The sequence below is a fragment of the Centropristis striata genome, chromosome 2 (genome assembly GCF_030273125.1).
Source record: "Centropristis striata isolate RG_2023a ecotype Rhode Island chromosome 2, C.striata_1.0, whole genome shotgun sequence".
NCBI lineage: Eukaryota > Metazoa > Chordata > Actinopteri > Perciformes > Serranidae > Centropristis > Centropristis striata.
This window is the reverse complement of record NC_081518.1, coordinates 31,119,667-31,147,531: the sequence shown is the minus strand read 5'-3', so window position 1 is coordinate 31,147,531 and position 27,865 is coordinate 31,119,667. Positions and strand designations below refer to the sequence as shown.

At 38.9% G+C, this 27,865-nt stretch overlaps 1 protein-coding gene across 1 annotated transcript; it reads left to right on the top strand.

Moving 5' to 3' along the window:
- Positions 1-19,379: 19,379 nt before the first annotated feature.
- eva1a (eva-1 homolog A (C. elegans)) lies at positions 19,380-27,190 on the top strand. Its single transcript, XM_059356581.1, has 3 exons — positions 19,380-19,476; positions 24,757-25,113; positions 27,078-27,190. Exons 1-3 carry the CDS (start codon positions 19,380-19,382, stop codon positions 27,188-27,190), a joined length of 567 nt encoding a protein of 188 aa, XP_059212564.1.
- The last annotated feature ends 675 nt before the right edge of the window (positions 27,191-27,865 follow it).

The window sequence follows — 27,865 nt, the reverse complement described above, 5'->3', positions numbered from 1 at the left end:
AAATGCTCTCTGCCCTCTTCCCAACTCCCAGAGACGAGCGTAAACCGATAAGCAGTCCAATATGATTTATTGTTCACAACAATAAATATTTTTGCTTCAGGGTGAGCAACAGCCAAAATAAACAAAAAAACTCTCATTTTAAATCTAACTGACCTGAAAATAAAGATGCGTAAAATAAAATACAGGTTTCTTACCTGAACTCCCTAAACAAAAATAGGAGAAAATATTTATAAAACAAAAGGCTACTCACACCTACCTACCAGGACTGCAACAATTAACTTAAAGTATCTTTGTTAAAAATAATACAACAGAGAACAAAGATCACAACACTACTGACAATAATCTACAAACATTTCCACTAGTGCATCTGGCTGGGAGTCAGACAAAGGGCCGAGAGAGAGAGGCGTCCTCAGCAGCCGTCCTTTTAAAGCTGTTCGATCAGCCGGTGTCCAATCCCACTCCAACCACCACCTGGGAAACAGAAAGGAGAGACAAAGAACACCAAGCAGCACCTCCTCTGGCAGGGAGGATCACCTGCACCAGGCACTGCAAGGGACAAAACAATGAACCATATGACCCCTTGTCATAACAAGAGAAAGTCAACATCTCCATTTCATGTTCATCGTTTACAGTGGCTGACCACTCTCCCAACGGCTCTCTGTTAAGCGATTTTTCTGTTATTGGTTTCTTGCCAGCTGCCAGTAGTATCTTTAGAAGGTATTTATCCTGGGACATAAGGTCACTTGGTAGAGTGCACAGATATACAATTTGGAAATTATACTCAATGTCAAAACCGAGGATTGAATTTATTTCTTTGACTACATCTAGCCAATAAAGTTGAATTACAGGACAGCACCAAAAGATGTGACTGTGGTCAGCCATCACATTATTACAATCTCTCCAACAATGCCCAAATTCTGCTCTACCACTCTGTAAAAATGTTCTTCTTCGGGTAATAAAAACCTGATAAAATTTGCCATGCAATTCCCTCCATTTCCCTGAACTGGTGGTGGAGGAGTTTATTCCGCATATGTTTGTCCTCTCGTCGTCTGTCAAGGTTATAAGCAGTCCAATGTGACTAACCAGATTAATCCAGGTTTTTAGTATATTTTTTATTGCTACATGGCAAACAAGGTACCAGTAGGTGCAGTAGATTCTCAGAAAACCAACAAGACCCAGCATTCCTGATATGCACGTTCTTAAGGCTGTGCAATTGGGCAATTAGTTGAAAGGGTTGTGTAAAAAAAAGTAGCAGTCTGGCATTCAATCAGTGAGGTCATCAATTTTGTGAAATAACAGGTGTGAATCAGGTGGCCCCTAATAATAATAATAATAATAATAATAATAATAATAATAATAATAACATAGCAATGTGTTGTGTGTAGATTTAGTGCGTAGATTTAATGCGTAGATTTAATGCATTTCAGTAATGTAGTTCTGGCAGAGGTAGATGAATTATAGAGTCTTATTGCAGAAGGAAGGAACGACTTCCTGTATCGTTCCTTGGAGCAGCTGGGTTGAATGAGTCTGTGGCTGAAGCTGCTCTTTAGCTTGTCCAGTGTTTTGTGGAGGGGGTGAGAGGGATTGTCCATGACAGCCAGCAGTTTTGCCAGCATCCTGTCCTCCACCACCTCCTCCAGGGTGACAAGCTTAGAGCCAACAACAGACTCTGCCTTCCTCACCAGTTTGTTCAGTCTGGGCTGGTAAAAAACCTTAATAGCCGAGCTTTCCTCTGTAAATTTGAGTTGCAAACCTCTTTGAACCAGATATTAAGGGGAGTTTGTGTAAGGTCACATAATTTACTCGAGTATATAGTTTTGAGGGTTTTGTCGCCCAGTAAAGATTGAAGAGGAATATCAAGTTGGTTTAACTCTAGTTCCTTCCATTTTGCATCATAATCCTCTGTACACCAATGGATAACATACTGCAGTTGTACTGCTTTGTAGTAGTCCTCCAGACATTGGAGTGACATCCCTCCTTTCTCTTTTGGCAAGTGTAATGTTTTGTAGCGTACCCTTGGTTTTTTGTTCTGCCATATGAATCTGGAGAAGATCCGGTGTCAAGTGTCACAGATCAAGTGTCAGGGGAGTCCATCTGTCCATGTGGTTTTTAATTTTGTTTGTGATGATACCGTAGTTTGCATTTTTTACGTCTTTGTGGTTCTTGGGAATATTTACACCTAAATTATATTTTTCTGTTTTTAATGAGTGTATATACACTTCTACACCAGAGTGAGAAAAAGTGGAGCACTGTAAACTCACCTTAAAAAGTTATCTTGAACTTGCTCTATCTTCCACTTTTATTACTCTGCATACTTTATTATTATCAAATTATAGAAAAAATTGTCCTTGTTCCTCACATTCATTCATCCATCCATTATCCTTAACCTCACATCTGAACTGGGGTTGCGTAGATCCGAAGCTGATCCCAGCTGACATTGGGCAAGAGGCAGGTTCGCCCTGGACAGGTCTCCAGACTATCACAAGGCTAACACACTTAGAGACAGACAGCCATTTACACACTCAGTCTCACCTACAGGCAATTGGGAGTCCCCAATTGAACCTAAGCTGCATGTTTTTGGGAGGATCCTGGAGAGAACCCACGCTCACACAGGGAGAACATGCAAACTCCACACAGAAGAGCTACAGGTCGGAGTCAAACCGGTGACCCTCTTGCTGTAAGGCAAGAGTTCTTGTTCCTCACATGTTCTAAATTCAAAAGATGTGCACTTTGGCTCTGTGAGGTTAAAAGTGACAGATGATGCAGGTTACTATCAATGAAAAACCCATGTAAAGTGACAACAGAACAGGTCTACTTCTTCCTTGTCTTCTTAAATTTCAAACTTGCAGGAGTTTTGATGTCTTTATTAAGCTGAAACCAGCTGCAGGCTTTGACCTAAAAGTAGGACTAAAAAATGATCTTAACTTCATGCTCCATATCCCTCAATTTGTGCCCTTTTATATCATTTTATGTCAGAATGTAAGAAAACTTGTGCTGGTTAAGGAAACTAACTGACTTACACAATTTGACCCTTAAGCTTCCAAGTGAACGGTCTCAGCTGTGTGAGTCGGGCGCCTGTGTGTGTGTGCAGCTGGAGCAAGGAGCAGCTTCCAGCTTTAAATACTAAACACAAAATTCTACCCATGTCCCTTGTACTCACTACGAAAATGCAGTATTTACAATTTACAAAACTTTGAATATTGTACACATCAATCGCCATAAGCAGCAGATGCAGCTATTGCTTGCATTAAATGCTGTTCCGTATGTTAACAAGTGAGGCTTCTATGTGACTGACTGCTGCTTAATTTTTTTTTATTTAAAAAAAGCATTTCAACACTTCAGCCTGTGTACATAATTACACCATCTTCACACCAAAATAATTTAAAACAAAAGACAGACCTTTGCTGTTCAAATATAATATATTGTGTGTAGTGAATACACAGTAATCATACAGTCATTTTTAAAAGAGGAGAAATTACATGCTTTAGAGCAAACATTCAGTGTAGTGAGGTTAAGGGGTTCTTTTCACTTCATTACTACATTAACCGTCTTGTCAAAAGTCACCTTTTTTTAATAGATCGTAAAATCAGACCAAATTTCAAGGAATTTAAGATGAATTTGTATCATGAAAACCATTGTTATTATCATAAGGATTTATTTTATTTCATTTGTCTCTTGTTTGTGTCCAGCCACAGAGTCAGTGAAGTTCAGTGTGGAGCTGTCAGTGCGCACCAAGAGACCTCATTAAGTCCTTCTTCACCCTCCACTGGCTCTGGGTCCACAGGAGCAACAGTCATTATGTAACCTCACTGTGTGGCTCTGCAAGGGGCTGACAGCAACACACACAGCTGCGAAACTGAGTAAGTCAGCTGAGCTCAACCTTCTGTAGCAAAGTGTTACAGTGGGAGTAATGGGTTTCACGCAGTGGGACTGTGGTGGTAGAAATGGTGCTAACTAATTCTACTGCTTGGTTAGAAACGAATGTGTCAAAGATGTAGATGAACCACTTAATCCAACCCAAACTTTCTCTTGATCATAAGGAATCAATAGGGTCTTTGCTTTTAATTTTACACAAATTATGTCTCCAGATTATAACCTTCAATGATATTTTACTTGTCAATGTCAATCATTTTTCCTCTGAAATTTCAGATGCCAACAAATTCCTCAATAAAATATATAAAAAATGTATATTTTACTGATGTCAAAATGTAAATAAAAATGCATAGGAAAAAGTTTAATCGAAAATTAGTAACCATCTTACTGTAAACACTGCATAAGGGGATACATGTGACATGGTCATAATACTGCACAACTCTTGTGAAAAGATTGTCTTTGTGTTGCAATAACTGAATAAGCCTTTAAGTGGAAAGCTAAAATTAGACATGTGTACAGAGATAAATACAGACAGACAGCTTTTTTAAAAAGTCTCCTGCCGTGATGTCTGCATGCCTGTGTTATCTGCAGTGTAAAGGTCACATACATCTGTAAGTATGCTGTATGTACTGTGTGTGTGCAGCTGGCAGACCTGCCACTGTGCCCGTATCTAGTCCCTCAATATGAAGACAATATAAAGGTTTGGAGTGCATGAAACAAACAGGACAAACGGACCTATGATGAGAATCAACCCTCAAACATTTACAGCTGGTAAAGTGGATGTAATTTAATTTGCAAATGCATGAATGAATGGCAAAAAAGGATTGCTACTTTAGATTTTAAATTGGCCGACTGTATCCAACCTGAGGTCATATTTTTATCATATTCAGGTTATAAAAACAAAGTTTAGGCTCTTGGCATTAGTTAATACTGACAGAAAAAACAGACATCACATGTTGTTTGGTCTGATCATGTTGTCCCCTCTGTGATCTTAAAGCCACTAAGATCAACCATTTGACATAAACAATAGATCACATTACTACTTGTATTTGATAGGGGTTGCTCGTAAATCTACTCAGCCAATGTGTTTGCAGGTTGTCTGTCTGTCTGTCTGTCTGTCTGTTTGTTTGTCCATTGTGCGACTTTAGGGAATTTCTCCAACTTTGTCAAAAACATCCACTTGACTCAAGGATGAACTGATTAGATTTGGGGGTGTTTTCCACATTAAAAGGTAAATTACTTTTATTACTAATATAAACAATGAAGTGGAAGTTGTCATCTGGCCAATAAAGATTTTTCTCCCAGTATTATCAGTACAATGGCTTAGTGGTCTTGAATGTTAAATTAGAGTGAAATAAAAACAGACATCATATGTTAAACATTCTGCAGTAAAATTTTCAATTTAATTAATCTAACCCCGATTTCCTCTTGATCATGAGGAATCAATAGGGTATTCATGGTTACAGTGAATATCAGTAAAATAACTTACAGTTGTTTATTGTTTTATCACGGTAACAGTCGCTGCCTAATGTTTTACTATGATTACTGTTGTAATCATGGGTTAATCTGTGGGTTAAAGATGTGTGTGAAGCTTCCACATTTAAGAATTTCTTCCTTGTTGCAACACCAATATTTGAAGCATTGTCTGCTGTCATGCTACATATGACTCCTACTGATAGACAAAGATGTACAACTGTGGAATACAACCGCGAGGCGGTAATTCTAGTTTTTCATCCTGTAACTGTTTCTGTTTTGGTTTAGTCGTTTAGTCTGGCACAGCAGGCAGCTGTGTTTAGGAAAAAAAGCTCTAATTAACCAACTGTACGCTACCTGCCCAACACTAAACAGAAGACACACACAGTTAGCAACTAGCTGGTGAAAAAAAGTGATACATTTGGGAGATATAGAGCCAGATATCTCCATGTTTGTTTACAAGAAAAGTCCACTGTTTACCCCTAAGTAGAATCTGAATACTCTTAATGCTTTCCCAAAACAGTGCTCCAGTGCTCATGAGAACTTTTTTATTTTCCATAACCTGAATATTAATTGGTTTCAACTGCTAAATTAAAAAACCCAGATGTACTTTGCTTTATTTTTTTTAATTTGACAATATGAGCGACCTGGATGACCCTGTTTCCTTTGATATGGACTCATATGGACTTCTTTTATTGTCTCTCTGCTGCTACAGGCCACCTTTGCTTAGTGTATGTTTTATGGCCAGAACACAGACCCTCATTATTTTAGAATTGTGTGTGTGTGTGTGTGTGTGTGTGTGTGTGTGTGTGTGTGTGTGTGTGTTACATAAGACAGCTGTTCATGTGGTGATAATCAAATCATTCCCATGACTGAGTCAAGTGGAACTGAGGGCCTCTCAGACTCATCCTCCGTGCACATGTCACTCTCTCCCTCCTTGCTCTCTCTCTCTCTCTCTCTCTGTCTCCATGTGTTTCACCCCTTCTGTCTGTTTTTCTCCTTCAGCCTCTAAACTACTCTCTTCTTCTGCTTTAGTGCACTTTTCTTTTACCCTTTATTTATCTTCGTAGCTCTCTCTACCTGTCTCCCCCTTTGCCCCAATTTATTTATTTTTTTCTTACATAAGACATATAGCCTACAATAATAACATGAAAAGCAAAATAAAAGTCAAATCTTTTGGTACAAAATACAAATTAGCTTTATTTGGTAGCAGTGACAAAACCACTTTTCTCTCATACTGAACATGTGCAGGTTATCTCAGGAGAAAAACATACTTTTTGATGCAACTTTGGCTCAGCTGTTGGCAGCATATTACCACTATGGAGCAGCATAAGTGTATGCCCAATATTCAATCTCTTTTTGCTCTGTTTTTGGCCCCAAACAATAAATATTTTTGTATAAATAAATAAATATAGAGTAAATATTAGACTCTTTAGCTGCTAAACGCTTCACTATATTCACAAGCTAATTTTTATTTGTTTGTGATTTCATGCTGAGAAGATAGAGTTTAAGTGGAATTTTAGAGCTTTTCTCTGTAAACAACACTATGAGAGCGGTGAGAGTGAACCAAGAGGGTACAGATGTAGCTGGACAACTATAACAATGAGCTCAAACACTACAACATTCTGTAAAGCTAAGGAGAGCTGCAAATGCAGGTGATGATTCTCTGTAGGCTCATCACTCAATGTTATCCCACATAGTCATTTGATACATTGTTGTACCATTGTTATTAGAGAAATATTGAATACAGTTGCTTTAAAGATTAGAAAGTTAGAAAGTTTTGAGGGATTAAATAAGCATAAACTGATGGACGGCCTGACAGCACCCCAAAAGTGAAGCCATAACATCTGGATCACCCCCTGGTGGTGGGTTGTCGTATAGGCAGAGGTGTCAAAAGTGTTCACATTCATGACTCAAGTAAAAGTGTGTGTCGGATATTTACCTGGATACAACAATGCTATTTTCAACCTTTATTTTTAAGCTTTTGTGGTGGGTGGCCGTCTATTCAGTGCCTTCTTGAAGTGTTCTGCCCAGCGAATTCTTGCTTTGCCTCAGTTGTCAGCATGTTTGTCCATTATTGGGACCTCAGTGGTGCGAACTGGGACAAGAGTGCCCATAATGACCTGGAGGTCATGAATAATGAAGTGAAATGCCAGTGGAGCAGAGACTGTAGTGTTCTGCAGTCCAGTGTTCCCACCCAGCATCTGAAACTTACAACTCCTGTCCCTTGCTATTTCAGAGAAGACTGACAACAATTCTTCACATAACACACTGCACAAAGTAACTGTGGTGTTAATATTTCATCACAGCAAGCAGGAGGTGCAGAGGTGCATGCATTATGTTTGGTAAGTGGTGCGTGTTGTTCATTCTGTAGAACAAGATTTAGAACCTGTGTTTGTTTTTATTTATCAGTAAGTTTGGTGTGATGAGGATAAAATAGTGTTATTTTCTTTTTTCTTTTCTTTTCTGTATTACAATGTTCTGAAAGCCATTTGGAAAGAATGGGCTCAATGATCCATCATTGTTTGTCAGTTCAAACTGAAATATCTCAACAAATATTGGATGGATTGCCGTGGGATTTTCTACAAGTTCATGGTCTCCAGAGGATGAATCCCAATGACTTTGGTGACATTCAGACTTTTCCTCTAGTGCCACTATGAAGTTAATAATTATGATTTTAAGTTAGTTGTATCTACAACAATTAGATGGATTGCCAAGAAAATTTATGAAAGTTTGTTTACTATTTTGTTTTAAGACCTGAGTACCTGAAAAAACAAAACAAATGGCATTGTGTTTGGTGGCAATTAGAAAATGTTAGCATGCTGCACAGTAGACGATGCAGCCTAATCACTCCATGGCAGAGCTATGTTGGTCATGTTTTTTTGCAACCAGGTCTCTTCACAATGTTCTTGGTGTATTCTGACCCCTCCTGTTTGTAAATAGGGGGTGGACAATATATCAGAAAGACAGAGAAAGATACAATTTGATAGAGACAGATAGTCGAATGAGGAGAGGACTGAAGGAAAGAAGGGAAATTTGGGAGTGGATTCTGAAGACTCCTTGCAAGATGACCTTGGAATATTTCTTATTCATTTCTCTTTTATTTTGTGACACAGTAAACCTCTCACAGTTTAGAAACCAGAAAAGAAAGATGTCTGTCTGTACCTCTGCCTCCATTTCACGAAGGGCATAATAAAGACCTTAACAGCCATGAAGTGATTACTGTAATGTCTTGTGTTTTCTCTCCAGTAATTATGCAATCCGTTGAGAGAAGTTGGCTCAAATGTGCTGAGATTTCAGATTAAAGCACACAGACTATTACAGTATAACCTTTGAGTAATATTCAAAGTAAATAGTTCATTACCAACCACTCAAATAACCTCGACAGAAGCATGTGATTAGTGAAAACCCAGGTAGTTCACCACCCAGCTGCTTTCACTATGTTTAAACCTGAAGAACTTAAAGCTGTCGAACCTATTCTACCCAAAAACAAAGATTTTTTTCTTCATATACCTGTTGAGAGCTGTTGTCCTGGATAACTCTGTCAGTGGCCGACCAGCAGCACAGTAGGTTTCTCAGGCTTTTCCTGTTGCGTAACATCAGCACGAAAATAACCTGCCAGCATGACAGGTTGGCTGATAAAAATTTCATAAACGGTATCTGATATAAAGCTATTTTTAGAAAATTGTTGATTTAGCTCTAAAACATCATTCCCATACTTTTATCAAATCCAGTCAAGCGCATCCCCCCCCCCCCCCACACACACACACACTCAACAACAGCAGCATGAATGTGAACATTCAGTAAGAAAGTGACTTCTCAAACACAGCGAAACACAATGAAATCTTCATAACAATAGTCATCTTTCTTCTTTTTTTCTGATTTTAATATGCTGCATATTTCAGATTTTTTATGTTATGTTTCACTAGTGTCTGTGATATTGCTGTTTATTCCTGTATCTGTGTTTTCAGTTTTTGTTGTTTTTGAAAAATGCTATATAAATAAACATTATTACTTACACTACATGTTTATCATATGTAGAACATATTTTCATATGTGATACATTTATAAATTCATGGTTAAGGCACATGTGGATTTTCAGCATTACACATGAAATATATTTAGATTTTCTGATTTCAAATGTGTATTTCACATCTATCCCTCCCTCTGTCCTTCCTTCACTCTCTCAGAGAGAGAGAGAGAGAGAGAGAGAGAGAGAGAGAGAGCGAGCGATGCAGACGTTTGCCAGAGAGAGAAGAGAGGGATTTTGCCGACCTGTCGGGGCCTTTCATGTCACATTTCTGCCCTGAGGACCTGACCTCTGTCTCTGTGTCTGGAAAATAACCTGGAAAAACTAAAATGGAATATAAGAAAACTCCACTCTGCAAAACATTCCTCCCGCTGCCTTTGAATCAAAGAAAGAAGAAGAACTGAAGGGAAGAATGATTGAAAAATGTCATTTCTATCAACGTAGCCTATCTGACAACTGGGGGAGGGCACAGAAGATTTATTCATATAATTATAGTGGGTTTTTTTCTTCTTTGAGGGAAAGGCAAAGAGCAGTGAGGAGGTAACAGGGGAGGAGAGGAAAGGGGAGGAGAGAGTAGAGGAGTACAGAGCTGAGCAAGGGCAGGACCAGAGCTGAGAGGAGGAAAGAGAGGAGAAGGAAGGAGAGGGGAAGAAGAGAGGCAAGAGAGGATGAGAGGTGAGGAGAGGAGAGGAGAGGAGAGGAGGGGAGTAAACACTCTCCAGATGGGATCCTGGCATTAATGAAATGTAAGTATGTTTGCATGTGCATGAGGTGATAATTGCACATGTTGATGGTGCTGCTGTTGTTGTTGTTGCTGTTGACTTTGTTGATGATATCAAGTGTATGGTGTGCAGGATTGTCTTAGGATTACTTTTCCTCCTTTTCCTACCTATGTTACTCTTTCTCTCTCTCCTCTATCTTTTCCTTATTTCCCTCTCTCTTGTTTTAATTTTTCTAATTCTGTGTACAGACTGTCTCTCTCTGCAGGACATGTTAAATATTAGCGGTGCAGGAGTAGAGGGAAAGGCCAGTGTCACATTGCATTAGCATTACATACACACACACGAACACACACACACACACACACACACACACACACACACAGAGTCCACAAGCACATTACACTTTTAGTGTATGTCTGTGTGTGTGTGTGTGTGTTTGTGCGTGTGTGTGTGTGTGTGTGTGTTTGTGCGTGTGTGTGTGTGTGTGTGTGTGTGTGTGTGTGCGTGTGCGTGTGCGTGCGTTGGTGTGCAGCTGAGCTCAGCTGAAGCAGGCGTAAGAACCATATTCTTCATTCTTTACCACATGGAGGAAAACAAAGAGCTTTTGTGCCACATAAGAATTTGGCCTGGACTGCACAGACACAGAAGGAAAGTGAGAGGAAGATCAGTGTCTATAAAAAGGAGGAAGAAAAAGTATGTTGCACTTCCTGTTGGCATGTTGGAGCTAGACATTGGTGATGTAGCAGAAACAGCCACAGTGGATGATACAGAACACACAGTAAAGCTGCTCACATGTTTACTTAATATTCTTTTCTTTGGAGGATAACTTTAAACTTGTTGATGCATTCAATGCTTTCTGTAGTTAAGTATGTTTAAAAGAATAGTTTCACATTTTGGAAAATATGCTTATTTGTTTTTATGGAGAGAGTTACTGGTAGCAGCTGGTTAGCTTAGCTTAGCATAAAGACTAAAAACTAGCTAGCCTGGCTTAGGCTCTTAGGTCCACTGAGCTCAAAGTAATGCAGTTTAATACAACAACCAACAAACTACAGACTCTAAAACATTACAACCTTCATTACAGTGGCAAAAACAATAGGGGAAAAGAAGAAGGAAAAATAAAGGGATAAAAATAAATATATGACATTAAAAAATACACATTGAAAAAATTTAGGGAAAAATATATGTATAATAAAATGATATATTTTCTATTATATAAAAATGTATAAAAAAAGATTTGAAAATAAAATGTATATTTTGTTATTTGTCTTTATATTCCCCATTTATTTAGACTCTTTATATTTCCAGATGTATTTTTTTTATTTAGTTTTAAAAGATGTATGCCTTTGTATGGCACTCTTATGACTCCATAGAGTCAGTCTTTATACTACGTCAAGCTAATTGCCTGCTGCCTCATATTTACCAAACATATGCAAAAATGGCATTCATATTCTCTTCTAACATTCTTACTCTCTTGCAATATGTTTTGATAGACAGTCACATAGATGAGTGAGATGAACAATAAGATACATCCTCCCCTGTGCAGTCGTATTTGTATAAACAGCTCCTCTTGGACACAGTGTCTGTTATGAGCTGGCTGCAGGCCAAGTGTCTCATACTAATGCCTTTACATAACTGGGATGTTCGGCTGCCTGATAGTAAATTATGATGAGTATTCACTACACTTACCTGTTGAGACACTGATTTTTTTCTTTCCATGTGTTCTCTGCTTGTACTTGTTCATGAATGTTGTATAGATGCAGTGACTGCGTGAAACAAAGCAGTTGTTATTGTTAAAAAACAAAGCGTGATTCATGAAATACTAGATGAAAAGCTTGCTATGAAACTATGAATTACTTGTGACGGCATGATGACATGCTTTTTGCTGTAACAAACAGTAACCCAAATTGACAAACTTAAAACACAGAAAGAAAGAGTAAGAGCCAGAGTGGGAGAGGGAAGGGCAGTCACGTCCTACAGCATTTACACACAACATCACAAAATGACCCTGACAGCCAGTGAATTTAGAATTGCTCGGAGGTTGTGTTCTGTTTGGCTGTGTTCTGTTTCACTGGAGTGTCATGCGATCTGTTGTGTTGTTTCCTCTTGTGCTTGCTGTGTTGATGCATTGCTTTTTGACTGTTTTGTAACACAATTACAGGCCTGAGGTGTGTTTTTATGCTAATGAGCACGTGAGGGTGACACATAAATGCATTTTACTGCGCACATACTTTCACAAATGTGACAGGCGAGATGCAGATTTGTTCCTCAGTGTGAGCTCAGTTTTTACAAACAGGTCAAGAGTGCTGCACTTTCTCTTTCAGCAGAAAACAGCCTCAGAAATTAGGCCAGTTTTATCTTCTCTAAGAGCATCATCCATTTTTTATTTGTTCAAGTTTTAACTTCTGCCATGTCTTTACAGCTGCACAACTTGAAAATATGCTACTACAAGGAGGTTTTGGCTTCTTTTCTGCTCAGTTTTAAAGTCCTAACATTTTAAAATTTTGTTTTTTACATGCAGCTGATTTGATCGTTGTCAGACTGTTCAGTGGGCATTAGCCTTGCTTATCATTCCATAATTAGGCGAGAAGAGGCCTACTCTACCTTCTAATAGATACAGCAGGTAATCAAGCTCATTAAATGGGTTGCTATATTAATGTGTATTGTTTGGTAGTGCCCTCTGGTGACCATAGTAATTATGAAAGACAGGAAGGCAGAAGTGATGTAATGGAGTGTGAAAGCAAAGGTGGAAGTAAGGAAACATAGTATGAAGCACCAAAAGTCGCTCTCAGGAAGGGGAGCAGTGGTGTACGGGTCAAACAAACCCAGTACTTTCACCCAGGAGACCGATATTTGTGTCCTGCCTAAAACAAAAAATAAAGAATGTTATTGGAAGGAACGTCACTTAACTTCAGTGTGTCACGTTTTTACACAATGTTTTAAACAATGTAACTATGTCACTTCTAGTATGAACACTGTCCTCATAACTACTTCACTTTTGGCATTTATGTGCATTTATTTTACTTTATAACGCCTAACCAATAACTTTTTAGCCCTAACCTTAGAGAAGTAGTTTTGTAGGCTAATCCGAATTAAACATCTGCCTTTATTGGTTGCATTAACCTAACAAAACTGAAAACGAAATATAACAGGGTCGCAGCTATTCTGTGTGGAGTTTACATGTCCTCTCCAGGTCCTCCGGTCCTCAGTTGTGACTCTAAATTGACCGTAGGAGTGAATGAGAGCGTGAATGGTTGACTGTCTCTATGTGTCAGACCTGTGACAGTCTGGAGACCTGTCCAGGGTGTAGCCTGCCTCTGGCCCAATGTCAGCTGGGATTGGCTCCAGCCCCCTGTGATCTGAGTTCCTATAAGGAGGCTAGGACAATGAATAAATGAATGGATGGACTGATGATAACCTATTGTACCAACTAGAAGGTAGAGTAGGCCCCTACTTGCCAACACTTATGGGATAGTAAGGCCACAGATACAGAGCACCTAGACTAAGGACCAATAGGGCCCTGTCAAGCTTTGTCCCGGCATCCATAAGACTTCTGAATGGCTGAACCCCCTTTTTTTAACTGTCTCCTCTCTCTTTTAACACCTTTTTTACTTTTATTTTTTTAACTGTTATTTATTGCCCCTCCACTATGGAGGTATTAGTAACTTATTTATTTCACTAGGCTCAGCAAAGATTTTATTATCTGCCATATGTCTAGTGTGGGCTGATGGTGTGTGTGTGTGTGTGTGTGTGTGTGTGTGTGCGTGCGTGTGTATGTGTGTTTGTTTATTGTATGTATTGTTGTATTGTTGCTGCTCCTCCACATGTGAAGTTCCTAACGGAAAAATAAAGTTCTTTGAATTGAATAGTAAGCACTGATAAAGCCCCATTCATTAGTGTGATAACGTCCCAATCAGGTTTTTTCATGGTACAATAATGCATTTACAGCTTTTGTCATGAAGTCTGATGTGTCTTCATAATGCGACTAGGCCTGTTTGCAATCATTAATAAAAGGTTTAATACGGAAACAAGCTCATAAACATCCAATGAGAACCCATTTACATGTAATGAGATGTGTTTGAAGCTTTCAGCTGGGGAAATCATAACACGTTCATAAAATAAATTAAAAAAAAGCCAATAACTGCGTCCTTTTAACCCTGCTGCACTCTGTGATTGTATCTTCATAACAAGGTTTAACGCTCACATCTTCATTAAAGCTTAATTTTTTTTTATTTGGATAAAGACATTCAAAATTTTTGGACGAGAGCATTAAAAAGTTAGTGAAGAATGTCAGTGTTGACGAGGGGTTTCTCAAATTTTCTGAGTAATTATAGAGTGGTAATGCCTGAAGCACAGTTCACAGATTTTAAATGTCACTCATATCATTTTTTCAGATAAAGAGGATAAAAGGACACACACTTTCATTTATCATTGAAAATGCTTAAAGGGTGTTGTAAATGTTTTAGGATTTTAGTATCAGTTAACCCAATAAGTGGTGATAAACACTCTTATCTTACACTATTATGGGTGGACTGCAACAATGAGTGATAAAAAAATATATATTTTAATTTCTGAACAAGCTGGCAGACATGTTTATTCCTGGAGCAGTATAACTCAACCAGCCAAACCACTTTCCAATACTTTGCATATTTATATATGCTGGGAGCAATCAGGTTGTTTAATCTGAATATTTTTAGAGATATGAAGAGGATAGTACTTTGTATTTGACAAGTTAAAACCAATTACAACAGATTTTTTTCATTTTTTTCCTCTTATCATCATGTCTTTTTGTTAATCATTTTGTGACCCCTTAGACTTATTGTGTGGATTTGGGTTTTTCTGCTATAATCACTATAATGGATAGTTAGCCAAAAGCAAGGCTCAGGAAGGGGTTTCATTGGATAAAACCAGATACTGAGAGACTGTGGAGCTCTTAATCTGCAGAGATCAGGTTAGGAAGAAGTTAAGAAACAAAAGCAGACACAGTGGAGTCTCCTGACTTTCCTTGCTCCTCTCCTTTCAGAGGATAAAGGATCTTCCTGGATCCTCTCCAGGACTTCAGCTCAGTTAGGCCTTTATACCCACTTCCCCTCTGACAAATCTCCTGATCCCTCTACCATCAGACAGTCTGGACCTGTGGAATTAAAGATGCTGTATATTTAGTATCAGAGCCATCAATAACACACACACACACACACACACACACACACACACACACTGAAGGTGTACAGTAATTGTGAGTGTGTATGGGGGAGTTCCAGTGTGGGTGTGGGGCTACATGTTGAGACACAATACTCTATAGAACTATTTGTCTCTATCTGCACTCTACATTTAACCTGGGTGTTGTATACTAGTGTGGGCAATAAATGGTGTGGTATGTGGCACTGCTTGATACTCTGTACTTGTCCCTGAAACAAGCACATAACATGTAACATCAGGCCCCACAGCAAGTGTTTGCAAATTACCTCCATGTATTACACCCATGTCTCATTTTAAGCTCGGTACAGATGAATAATAAGAATAATATATACTATATATCTTGATATTTTAAGATTGAGGTATGAACACTGTTCCTAGATATTACCATGTCCAGTATGGATGTGAACACACAGGTCAACAGGGGTGTCAAGTAACGAAGTTACTCCCTTTTCATTTCGGCTTGTTTTCATTACGGATTTTCATCGTTCAAAGAACAGACACACAAAAACCCCTATCAAGATAAATCGCTCCATCCAGATAGAGTGATTGTGGTTGGATGAGAAGTATAAACATATACCATTCTGACATCCTATTGGTTTGAACCATCCATCGTACCTGCACATGACACGCATCACACTCCAGCCAGGGAAGCAGACGTATGTAGCCTAGCACCAAGATGTCCCTGGTAGAGACAAGGCATTGAGCGTGACAGTCGCTCATTTTGTTCTTTTGTCAAACACTCCCGCCACACATTGTATTTCTCACGCATGAAAATGTATTGTGTGACGTCCACCAAGTTACACCGTTAGTTATGCAGTGGAACATGTAGCAAGATGCTATGAGCATCGTAGAACTCAACGGGAGCTTGACATGCCCCGGTCAATAAGATCAACTACTCAGCCAATCCAAAAATAACATACCACTACACATGATCCAATTAGAAAATAGCATTGTTGTATCCAGGTAAATATCCGACACAACCCCCCTGGACACAATCTCACCAGGACATACTCTGTTGCCCTCAGATTCCTGCAGCTAAGCTTGGATATACATTTACATTTCAGTAAAGGCTAACATGATAACATGCCTCTGAAGTTTGACTTTTTGCACCGTTATAATACTTAAAGGCAACTTGTCATCATATCTTCCACTCCATGAAACACATGTCAATGCTCAAGTAGTACACATATATGGTTCTTTAATGTTTTTGCATTGTACTAAAAAATGGAGCTGAAACAGGTGCATCGCAAATGTTTCAACATTAACATTTTAATATACCATAATAGTTATATACCATATACCATACCATAATAGCTTTTTTGGGGAGGTGGGGTAGTGCACTATAGGCCCCTGGGGCTCCGTGGCCTAAGCTTTTGTCCTTGATGGCATTTCCTCCCCTTACATTACTTTTATACTTTAAGTAGTTTTGAAACCAGTACTTTTATACTTTAACTTGAGTAAAAAGCTTGAGTTGATACTTCAACTTCTACAAAAGTATTTTTAAACCCTAGTATCTATACTTCTACTTGAGTAATGAATGTGAATACTTTTGACCCCTCTACAGGTCAAACTGCACTGGTATACTAGTGGAACATAATAAGACAGACGTAGTGTCAGTAATGCACCTCTAAGCTGGTTTGCCATGCACCAACAAACAAAAGAAAGAGAGAGTGAGGCTCACCTTTTTCAACCAAAATGTTTACATGTTGAGGCAGTATTAATTTATGACAAGAATGTCTCCTCACCCCAAATAACACTTGAATGTTCTAGTAAAAGAACTAGAAACGGCTGAAATCATGTTTTATGTTAGTTTTGAATGTGCCCTATATAATACCATAGGGTGCAGGTCCTCTTCCATGGTACCGCCATGTTTCAACAGTAGCCCAGAACGGACAAACCAAACTGGTTCTATTTTTTACATAACCTGAAATATACAGTGGGTGCTCCAACACACTTGAAAAGGGAGGCGTTTTCAGTTGGTTACTCTTAGCAACCTCACCCGGTGATGGCACTAAATCCAACATACTGCTATGTTCATTGTGATTCTTTTGAACCCACAATGAACATTCACAGTTGCTGAGCATTAAAAAAAAGTGTGTAGAAACTATAGGCCAAAACTCTAAAAAAGCTTGACTTCGCTCAGGCTAGACACCAGCTTATTGGGGACAGCAACATCACATATGTTCCTCTGTGTGACTGTGTTTGTGTCCACCATCAAGGTCAGCTACATCTTATTCTGAGTGATTCTATCTACATCCTGCACAGAGCATGTTGGCTGATGGCTGTTTGTTGCACCCTAGTGGCTCTCTCCACAGACACACTGATCACCAACTACTTTACCTTTACGTCAGTCATTACTACTAAAAAGTTATAAGTAAAGTTATTTGCATGTGTGTGTCTAATCTAACCACACCCACTTGACCACCACACAGTACAACCTCCACATAACACAGCCAGGCTATGGCAGGAAGCTGAACTGGTGCCTTGTTACTGTGTGAACTACTGAATATAATTGATGGGTCACTTATTACCTGAGTCTTCCAAAATGCTCTCCTCTTATGTCAGACATCTATCTTTATCTTAATTCTATGTCTTTCTGTGTTTTTCTTTACTGTCCTGTGTGAAAATACTTCACAGCTCATTTTGCAATCTTATTTTGTCTCTCACAAATTTAACTTCCCTTTATTTCCAGACACACTCCTCAAGCTTTATAACTTGTGTCAGTTTCCTCTGCATAGAAAGTTGCTCATTTGTTTATCATTGTATTTCTGATACCACAAAACTTTTGAATGCATTATACATAAGTGCATTAATTTAAGTGTGTTAGAGTGCTTTCTTCATCACTTTCTGTGTGTGTCATTTTATATTTAGACTTTGGTTTGTGACGGAGGAGAAGTCCCATAGTTTGGTTTCTTGATTGCCTTGTCTCCTAAACGCTGCAGGGAACAGCTCAGGCATGTTTATAACTATGAGGAAAGTAACAAATGATTTATAGATTTAGGTGTAAGGCATAAAGATTCCCAAGTACTATAATTATATTATAATGAACTCATCTTTTCTTGAAAACGATAAGCTTCACTTCTGGGTAAATAGAAATGATTGATGGTACTTTCTCAACAACAACATAGTTCTGAAAAAAAAGTGCACACAGAGTGTGAGTCATTTTAATGAGCATGTTTGTTTCACATGAGTAACACTGACTGGGAGTCCCAAATCACTGGGCTTCAAAAATCTCTAGAGAACACCAGGATTATTACAATTTAACTTAGAAAGGTACATTTTTATAGGTAATTACTTTTAGTCAAATGTCAGCTGGGATTGGCTCCAGACCCCCACAACCTGAGTTTGGATATGTGGTTAAGGATTATGAATGAATGAATGAATCTCGGAATGAACAGTTACTGTGCCAAGCTCATATAAACAAAGTAGGTTTTTATGACTCACTAATAGTGCTTATTAACTATTGTGATTTTTTTGTTATATTTTGTGTTGAGATCTACTGGTTGAAGATGAGTGAGATTGATGATTTCAGATGGTCTGCATGTATCTATACACATTTTGATTCAACTTAAGAAGGACGATCGCAGACAAAAACTGTCCCACATGCTTCTTCCTTGTTGTTCCTCTCCCCTTCATCTGTTCTGCCCCTTCCCTTTCATCCACCTCTCCATTTCTCTCTCTACACCATTAAGCTACCAAAAAAATAAAAAATACGAGTACATACATACAAGTTTCTAACATACGTCTTGCAAGCTTGAGTCTGTTGATTAAAAGACCCAAACACATTTGCACAACAGAAATATTGTGAAATCAAATCAAATGTGTATATCCTCTGCATCCATGGTAGTTCTTACTCAAAATGCCATGCTGCCCTTAACTTAACTCTGGTCATGTGACCCCTTACAGAATAGATTAGGATAAAACCTGAAACATGTAAAATAAACATCTCAATGTGACACGCCTCAGAGACAGTAACACGTCTCACTTCTGTCCTCTCTCCACCCTTCAAACCTCCAACCCAGGGGAGTCATGAACTCCACTGACCTCTGCAGGAGAAAACAATAAGCTCAACAGTCTGTGAAATCATGAGTGCTTCCACGGCAGGAAATGCGGAGGTGAAGGTGGTCTCCCAGGAGATGGCATTGCTGAGCAACATACTGGCAGCTTACACCTTCATTGCAGGTAGGTCCAATCAGCAAACAGATCATGCTGTAGTTAAGTAAGGGGAGACCGATATGGTTGGAACAAAGGGGTTATTTTCACAGCACCACTTTCGCCAAGAAATAAGGAATATAGTCATATTATACAGTTCTGGCAGGGCCACTTCCTTCTTGGCCTTGCAAGTGAGTTTCATAGCTGTGTGAAGAAGTGTGTAGATTTTACAGGGAAACACTGATTTTCAGGTATGAAAGTAATTTTTGAACCATGTATGGGCGATCGGGCCTTCTGCTCAGCCGCTCCTCACCTGTGGAATTCCCTCCCAGATCACCGGAGGGCTCCACAAAAAACTCTTTTAAAAAAGGCCTAAAAACCTTTCTCTTTAAAAAGGCCTTTTATTAACTGTATCATTGTGCTTTGGCTTTTAAACCTGTTTTTAATCTTGTTGTACTCCGTAGCACCTTGGGATTGCTTTTAACAATGAAAAGTGCTTTACAAATAAAAAGTATTATTATTAAATTTATTGAACCAAGTTCATATTTTGATTAGTACAGATACTGTCAAAGTTAGAGGTATGTTTTTGTTACAAAGAGAGAAGTTCAATAAATATTGCAATAACAAGAGCAGAGTGTGATTAACCCCACAACCCACCTCATACACAGTACTGCACATTCAATTAACAAAATGCAAAGTGAGTGAACAGAAGAAAAATCTAAATCCAATCAATATCTGGGGGACCACCCTTTGCCTTCAAACCAGCATCAATTCTTCCAGGCATTTTTCACACCCGCCTAAGACTTTTTCACAGTGAATAGAACATAGATATACAGCTACACAACACTACAGCAGCCTTCACTTTGTAACAGTCAGTCTAGATGTGCTATTGCTGCAGTGCTTTGTAGTGCCATAAGGGGGTGGCGCCTCCTTTCCGTTTGGTGGTGTGTATACAGAGCCGCCTTGGTTGTTCACCATGCCTCCTGCTCCACGAACATCCCCAAAAAGAGAACCCTCGGTAACGACTTGGTGTTGGTTGTGCTGTCTCCTTACTACTGCTCATGTATGATTAGTGAACGTAGCACCGTGGAGACCTGGCTTTGTATGGTCGATGCTTAAATACTGTCGGGTAAAGCCACCGTGTGGAAATCTCCACTTCTCTGTCTGTTGTCTCTCCAAGCCAACCTGCTCTCCGGAGCCTCTGCCAACTTCTGTTAGCACCTCCCCCTACACCAGCTCACGTTACAACTTACATATCGCCAGCCTGATAAAATAATCGCCTAACTAATTTTTTCAAGTTTTGCGGGAAACACAAAAAACTTCACCAAAAGTGTAACATATGACAATAATTGATCATTTCACTAAAAAAGGATGTAACTAAGGATGACTATTGGCATAGTAATAACACTGTGTGTAAATTATGTAACTTAAGAGAAATAAATGACTTAGGCATTTTTTGAATATGCCTTTGTGACTTAAGCAAGATATGGTAACACTTTATTTTGAAGGTGTCTACATAAGAGTCACACAAGCCTGTCAGAAACAGTAACAGAAACAGAAGACATGACAAGTATCATGAGCATTAATGTTACTTCAAAGTGTCATTAATGTTCATGACACATTCCATGTCATGTTTATGACACACTCATGTCACTCTTATGTAGACACCTTCAAAATAAAATGTTACCATATCTTGCTTAAGTCACAAAGGCATGTTCAAAAAATGCCTAAGTCATTTATTTCTCTTAAGTTACATAATTTACACACAGTGTTATTACTATGCCAATAGTCATCCTTAGTTACATCCTTTTTTAGTGAAATGATCAATTATTGTCATATGTTACACTTTTGGTGAAGTTTTTTGTGTTTCCCGCAAAACTTGAAAAAATTAGTAATAATAATAAGTAATAAATCCGCTTAAGTCACACACTTGACATAGGCCATTATCTTAAAGGGGTAAAATCACATGATCTGATCGACTGAGGATGTAGGAGATTTTACCATAGGTGGTCGGTGTCATGTGGAGATGATTTAGGCAAAAAAAACAACCAAAAAAACAATTTTGACAAAAAATGACTTAGGCGATTACTTGAACAGTGTGACGATATGGTAAAAGTCCCATAATCAAGACAGAAGGTGTTTAATATCTGCTGCTGCAGAGGCATAGGAACTTGTATAATATTTGAGTAGTCTCTTTGGTAAAATGTGAGACATTTCATCTGTCCGTATTTCAAAGTGCACTGCTGCTACAGCTTAAGGTCTGACAGAGGTTAGGTTAACCCAACCCCAATCACAATTAAACACATTTTCTGTATCTATCTTTTTTTATTCAGCATGACAAGACAGTGGGTGAGAAAAAAATCAAGGGTTGTACCTGCACACGTACTAAAATCTACAAAGGGTACTTTGTGTCAAATATAAAGAGTTGTAGCACAATTCACAATTTCAAGTTCAGCAAAGTAACCGCCGTGTGGAAATCCCCACTTCTCTGTCTGTCGTCTCTCCAAGCTAACCTGCTATCCGGAGCCTCTGCTAATGCTAACTGCTAATTCCCGTTAGCCTCTCTGCCTACACCAGCTCACGTTACAAGAAGTGGCACCCGAACATCATTCTCTGGACCTCGCTTCAACCCTCTGACCCAGACTACGTACCTGTCCGGACTGCTTTCGGCGTCTTTTCACCACGGGAGTCCGTGTAAGTGGATGCTTTGCTGTTTCACTGGACATTACCGGATGGAGTCTGAAGCTAACATCTCCTGGAGCTAACCTTGAAATTGACCGGAGTAATACCAAGAGACTGGAAAAAATAAAATTGAGACAAGAACGAAAAAGCACTCCACATTTAGTTGGGATTAAAGGAACGTTCAAAAAGGTGACTCGAAAGTTTCGCTTTTACCGTGGATCGTGGACTGGTGCTTTACAGTAGTAGGATTATTATAGAAAATACATATTCTACCCCTGAGAAGAAGTGTTTGGCTGTGATTTGGGCAAGAAACTGGTTGTTCACAAAGTGATATATCCAAGCATATTCATAGAAAGCTAAGTGGAAGGTAAAAGTGTGGGAGGAAAAAGTGCACCAGCAACAGGGATAACCGCAGCCTTCAGAGGATTCACAAGCAAAATACATTCAAGAATTTGGGGGAGCTTTACAAAGATTGGACTGAGGCTGGAGTCAGCGCATCAAGAACCACTATGCACAGACAAATCCTAGAAGGGCATTCCTCAAGTCAAGCCACTCCTGAACCAGAGACAATGTTAGAAGCGTCTTGGTCTGAGGAGAAAAAGAACTGGACTGTTGCTCAGTGGTCCAATGTCCTCTTTTCAGATGAAAATAAATTTTGCATGTCATTTGGAAATCAAGGTCCCAGAGTCTGGAGGAAGAGTGGAGAGGCACAGAATCCATGTTGCTTAAAGTCAAGTGTGAAGTTTCTGCAGACAATGATGATTTGGGGTGCCATGTCATCTGTTGGTCCACTGTGTTTTCTGAAGTCCACAGTCAGTGCAGCCATCTACCAGGGAATTTTAGAGCAATTCATGCTTCCACAAGCTTTATGGCGATGCTAATTTCATTTTCCAGCAGGACTTGGCACCTGCCCACACTGCCAAAGGTACCAAAAGCTGGTTCAATGACCATGGTGTTACTGGGCTGGACCAGGCGGCAATCTCCGTGTCTGAACATGGAGGCCAACCAGGAAGTGCCTTAAGCCTGCAATCCACTGAAAATTCCAGCAGGGGGTGCTAAGTTTGGCTGCAGAAAAAATCTGACCATTCATTTCAGTGCAAAATTTGAAAACTTCTTACTTGATTTATTACGTCAGAAGTTTTTTTCAGGACAACACTATGGTCTCAATCGCTAGTAAAAAATCATTTTCAAGACAATTTGATGTCAACAGTTCTAATAATGGCCCCATTTAGAAGAAAATAGAAGACAAAGAATCGTATGATTTGGGGCAAGGCTAGCTTTGATTGACAGGTCACTGACAAGGAGAGCCGTCACCAGGAGAGAAGCAGAGCAATGCGTATCCACAGCAACGTGTCAATAAAGTTATATATAACGTTATATAGATAGAAAAGAGGACGTTTACCGATTTGTTCTCATAACTTTGACCCTTTCACATTGTATTTTCACTTAATGACAGTTTATTTGAACGTTTTGTTCAGTAAAAATGTCTTGTTCAGTGTTTGGTTGGACTAACAGACACTCCAAGGGGATCGCTGCTCAGTTTTCTGAGTTAAGTAATATACATTTTGTTTTTGTTTTTTGCTAGCCAAAACTAACATCCCAGTTAATGCTCCAATTAATGCTAACATGAATTAGCAGCGGCTTCTCTCAGTCGGGTTGCCGGTGTAGAGAGGCGTGTAGTCAGTGTTGTCAGATCCCTCTCACTCCTCCACAGTCCAAATATGGTCTGCTCCACGTATCGGAAACAAGATGGCGACGAGTTTAACGCTGAACTCGAGGCTTCCAACGGGCAGTCCACAAACCAATGGGTGACTTCACGGTGACTACGTCCATTATTTATATACAGTCTATGGGCTGGACTGGCCAGCAAACTCGGCTGACCTGAACCCCATAGGAGTCTATGGGCTGTTGTCAGGAGGAAGGTGAGAGACACCAGATCAACAATGCAAATGACCTAAAGGACGATATCAGAGCAACATGGGCTTCCATTTCACCTCAGCAGTGCCAGAGGCTAATCACCTCCATGCCACACCGCATTGATGCAGTTATTCATGCAAAAGGAGGCCCAACCAAGCATTGAGTGCATAGAAATGAAAATGATGACATTTGAGTTTAAAATATCTTTTGTTTATTGATCTTATGTAATATTCTAATTTTCTGAGACACTTAGTTTGGGGTTTTCATTATCTCTAAGCCACAATCATCAAAATTACAAGAAATACAGGCTTGAAATATTTCACTCTATGTGTAATGAATCTATATAATGTATGAGTTTCACTTTCTAAAATGATTGACAAAAAATATTGAACTTTTTTACAATATTCTTTTTTTTTTTTTTTTAGATGTAGATAAAGGAAGTAAAGGAAGTAAAGGAAACGAGAATCCCTGGACCCCTTTATGAACAAGTTCTACCAAAGATTCTCACATGGATCCCTGTTAAAATCATAGCCTATGTTAGCTAACACTTAAAAAGATGATCATTGATAATTTAAAATACTGTAATTTACTAAAAAGAAGGATGAAGGTTGGATGAAAACTCAAAACAAGAGACCAGTGGACATGGAGAGAGCAGAGGGGGAGAAACAGAGTTTTTAAAAACTTTTCACAATTATTTTCTTTTCCTCTTAGACCAACCCGAGAGGACAGCCTTGGTGTTTCTGGGGGGTGTCTGTGTCGGCCTTCTTGTCACGCTCTGCGCCATCGTCTTCCAGATACACTGTCGAGCAGACTGTCACTATGGCAACAGTAAGCACTCCCACCATCGCCACAGGAACAGGCATCATCACCATCGCCATCACAGCTGTCCCGTCCATCAGCCCATGGACAGTAATCCAGACAGCACTGCTGTTGTTGCCTCTGGAGGGACCGTGCCTGCTGGGGACAGCGAGTCAGAGGACTGGGATGACACGTCTGACCTGTCGGCACGGAGACGCAGGCGCTTTGAGAGAGCTCTACTGCACGCCACCATGTTCACATCAGCTGAGGGTATCTCTCACACAGACACATGAAGAGTCATGCTTCATTTAAAGCTTCATGCTTCAACCATTACATCCAGTTATTAAAGGAATACTTAACCCACATAATGATCATTTCTGTATTAATTAGTCACCCCATGTAACCGTGAATGTTTTAAGAAAATTTGTCTTTCTATCACGCCTCCTCTGTGAAAGAAGAATCCCAAAAAAGCCTTGATGAATTGTAATAATTGGGGCCCATGTCTGACAACAGCAACAACAGCACTTGCACATGCAAGTGTGAGACTGTTTGGGTCTTAGTGTAGATTTTATTGAAAATGCATCGATAAATGACACCTGCACGAGTTGTAAAGGACAATTTAATTACGTTTTGCTAAAGTTAAATATAGCAAATATTTAGTTCATCTAAAAAGTTTTGTTTTGAATACTTTGTTCACCATGGAGGCATGGGTGAAAAACTGCATTTTCTTCTATAATTCAAGGTGACACGTGGTGACTCATTGATAAATAAATAATACTTTTGTGGTTAAGTTTTTAATGTAGCACAAGGAATAAATTGTTACGCTGGATCACAGGTATGAGGACTCAAAAGCAGACTCAGACACAGTTGACATAAATGTTCTTTAAATGTTGGCGTCTTCTCCTCTTCTTTTTTTAAATTTTTTTTAACACAAACCACTGTACACACTAGAGCAGCTGTAGCCAAAAGCTGCTTCTCCTCCATTTTATGGAAGTTTTTACTAAGAGCATGATGGGAAAAAAAGTGCATGGTAGGAAAAAAAAGCTAAAATAATCTAGTAGTCTTGTAAATAGTGACCCTGAAAGATTCACAGTCTGTCTAAAATCTCAGTCTGAGACTAAAAACTCTAAACATAACAGCTGATGAAGGGAAAATTGTATTATTATATATTATTACAACAATGTCATTATAATAAAATGCCAAATTGCTTTCATTGACTTACCAAGTCCAGCATCTATACATGGTGTGCCCCTTTAAAGATGGTTTGCAATCCGTAATCCATCATATAAACATGTTTTGCATATTGAATTATCTGGCAAAATCCTCTGTCAAGGTTTTTTTAAAGTAGTTTATGAGAAATAATAAATGAATGTCTGAGGAGTCACAATGCATTTTTGTTTGTTGATGTCAGTCAGATTTGGTTTGGTCAGTGCCATGTAATATTAAACATCAATCTTTGCCAACTACATTGTAACCTTTCTTAGCATCAGGTGTGAATAAGCTCCAGGCTATAAACTTATTTTTTAAATACAAAAATGTGGAATTTTCAGTTATCTTATCTGTATCTGCCATAAGAAGATGGTAATTATCAACATGGGTTTTTAAAAAAATCCATGTTGTGCGTCACTTAAGGTGCCAGGTGTTTTGTTCAGAGATTATGCCAATATTTAATTTTTTTATTCCATATGTTTATAGTTACTTTGAACATCCAGATTTTTTTATTATAGCTAATTAGTATGAAATCTGATGTTTTAATTGTGTCACTTTTAGATAAATTCTAATATTTTAAAACTTCTTTCACCAGTGGTAAATTGCAATCAGTGTCCACATTAAGACTGCATATATTTTAGAGAGGTTTTATTGATCATATTGTAAGGACCTTTTGCCCAAAATGTATTAGGAAACAGAAGACAGCAGAACAGTTAAAACTGTGATTTAAGTAAAATAAACCACATTTGCTTTAAATCTTTGTGCAAAAATGCTTTATACAGTCATGTAAAGGATGACAAAAATTAGTTTTCATTTGTGTTTTGTAATTTTGCCTGATAGTGCCTGTCAATGCACTAACTCACTCACATGCTTTTATCTCTGTGAACACTGCTGACACACACTCATGCTTATACTTTTAAATAGAAAGTCTTGTGAAATTTGATGGTTATGTAAATGGACAGGGTATGGGCGTGTTTTAACCTGTGTGTGTTTGTTTCTCTGTGTGTGTTTGTGTGCATCATCAGAGTTGGACCGGGCCCAGAGGCTAGAAGAGCGGGAACGGATTCTGCGAGAGATCTGGATGAATGGACAACCAGACATCAGTACAGTCACTCAAAGCCTCAACAGATATTACTGACATAGTGAAACAGACAGATAGTCAGGAGGACATGAAGATAGACATGTGAGCAGAGGGATGAAGGGCAATAAACACATGAAAAAATACTGGATGAAATGATCGTACACCATCAGATTGGGGCTGCTGTCTGCATTGCACCAAAGAGACTCTTACAGATTAAACTGTTAGTGACAGTACTGCCGCCAGCAGTGCCCTCTACTCTGTAAACAACAAGGAAAACATATGAGTTGTGATGGCTCCGTCCTTCAATACAGGACGATACTAAAGTATTTGGAAGACAAATGACCTCATGACCTGCGAAGCTAACAAGTGAAGACACAACAGACAAACAGAGCACACACTGCTGATGATGAAAACTGTACAAGAGATTTTTTAACTTTTAAATGTTTTTGCCGGTGCTTTTGAGAATCATGGAGCTGGTACATTACAGAAATGAGTGGCATTGTCGAGGCTGCAGTGCTACAGGATTTAAATATTGGTGATAGTGTTAATCAGTTCACCCTTTTTTGGGGGGGTCGGGGGTGTTAAATTAAACACAATAAAAGATACAGAAGAATGAGATGGGGAGGGATGTTAGCTTGATACCAAGATATACTTACACACACTGGTGCTTTTGCTGCTGTAATTCCCTAAATAAAGAGAATACTTACAGGAAGTACACTAAATGGCTGTGGT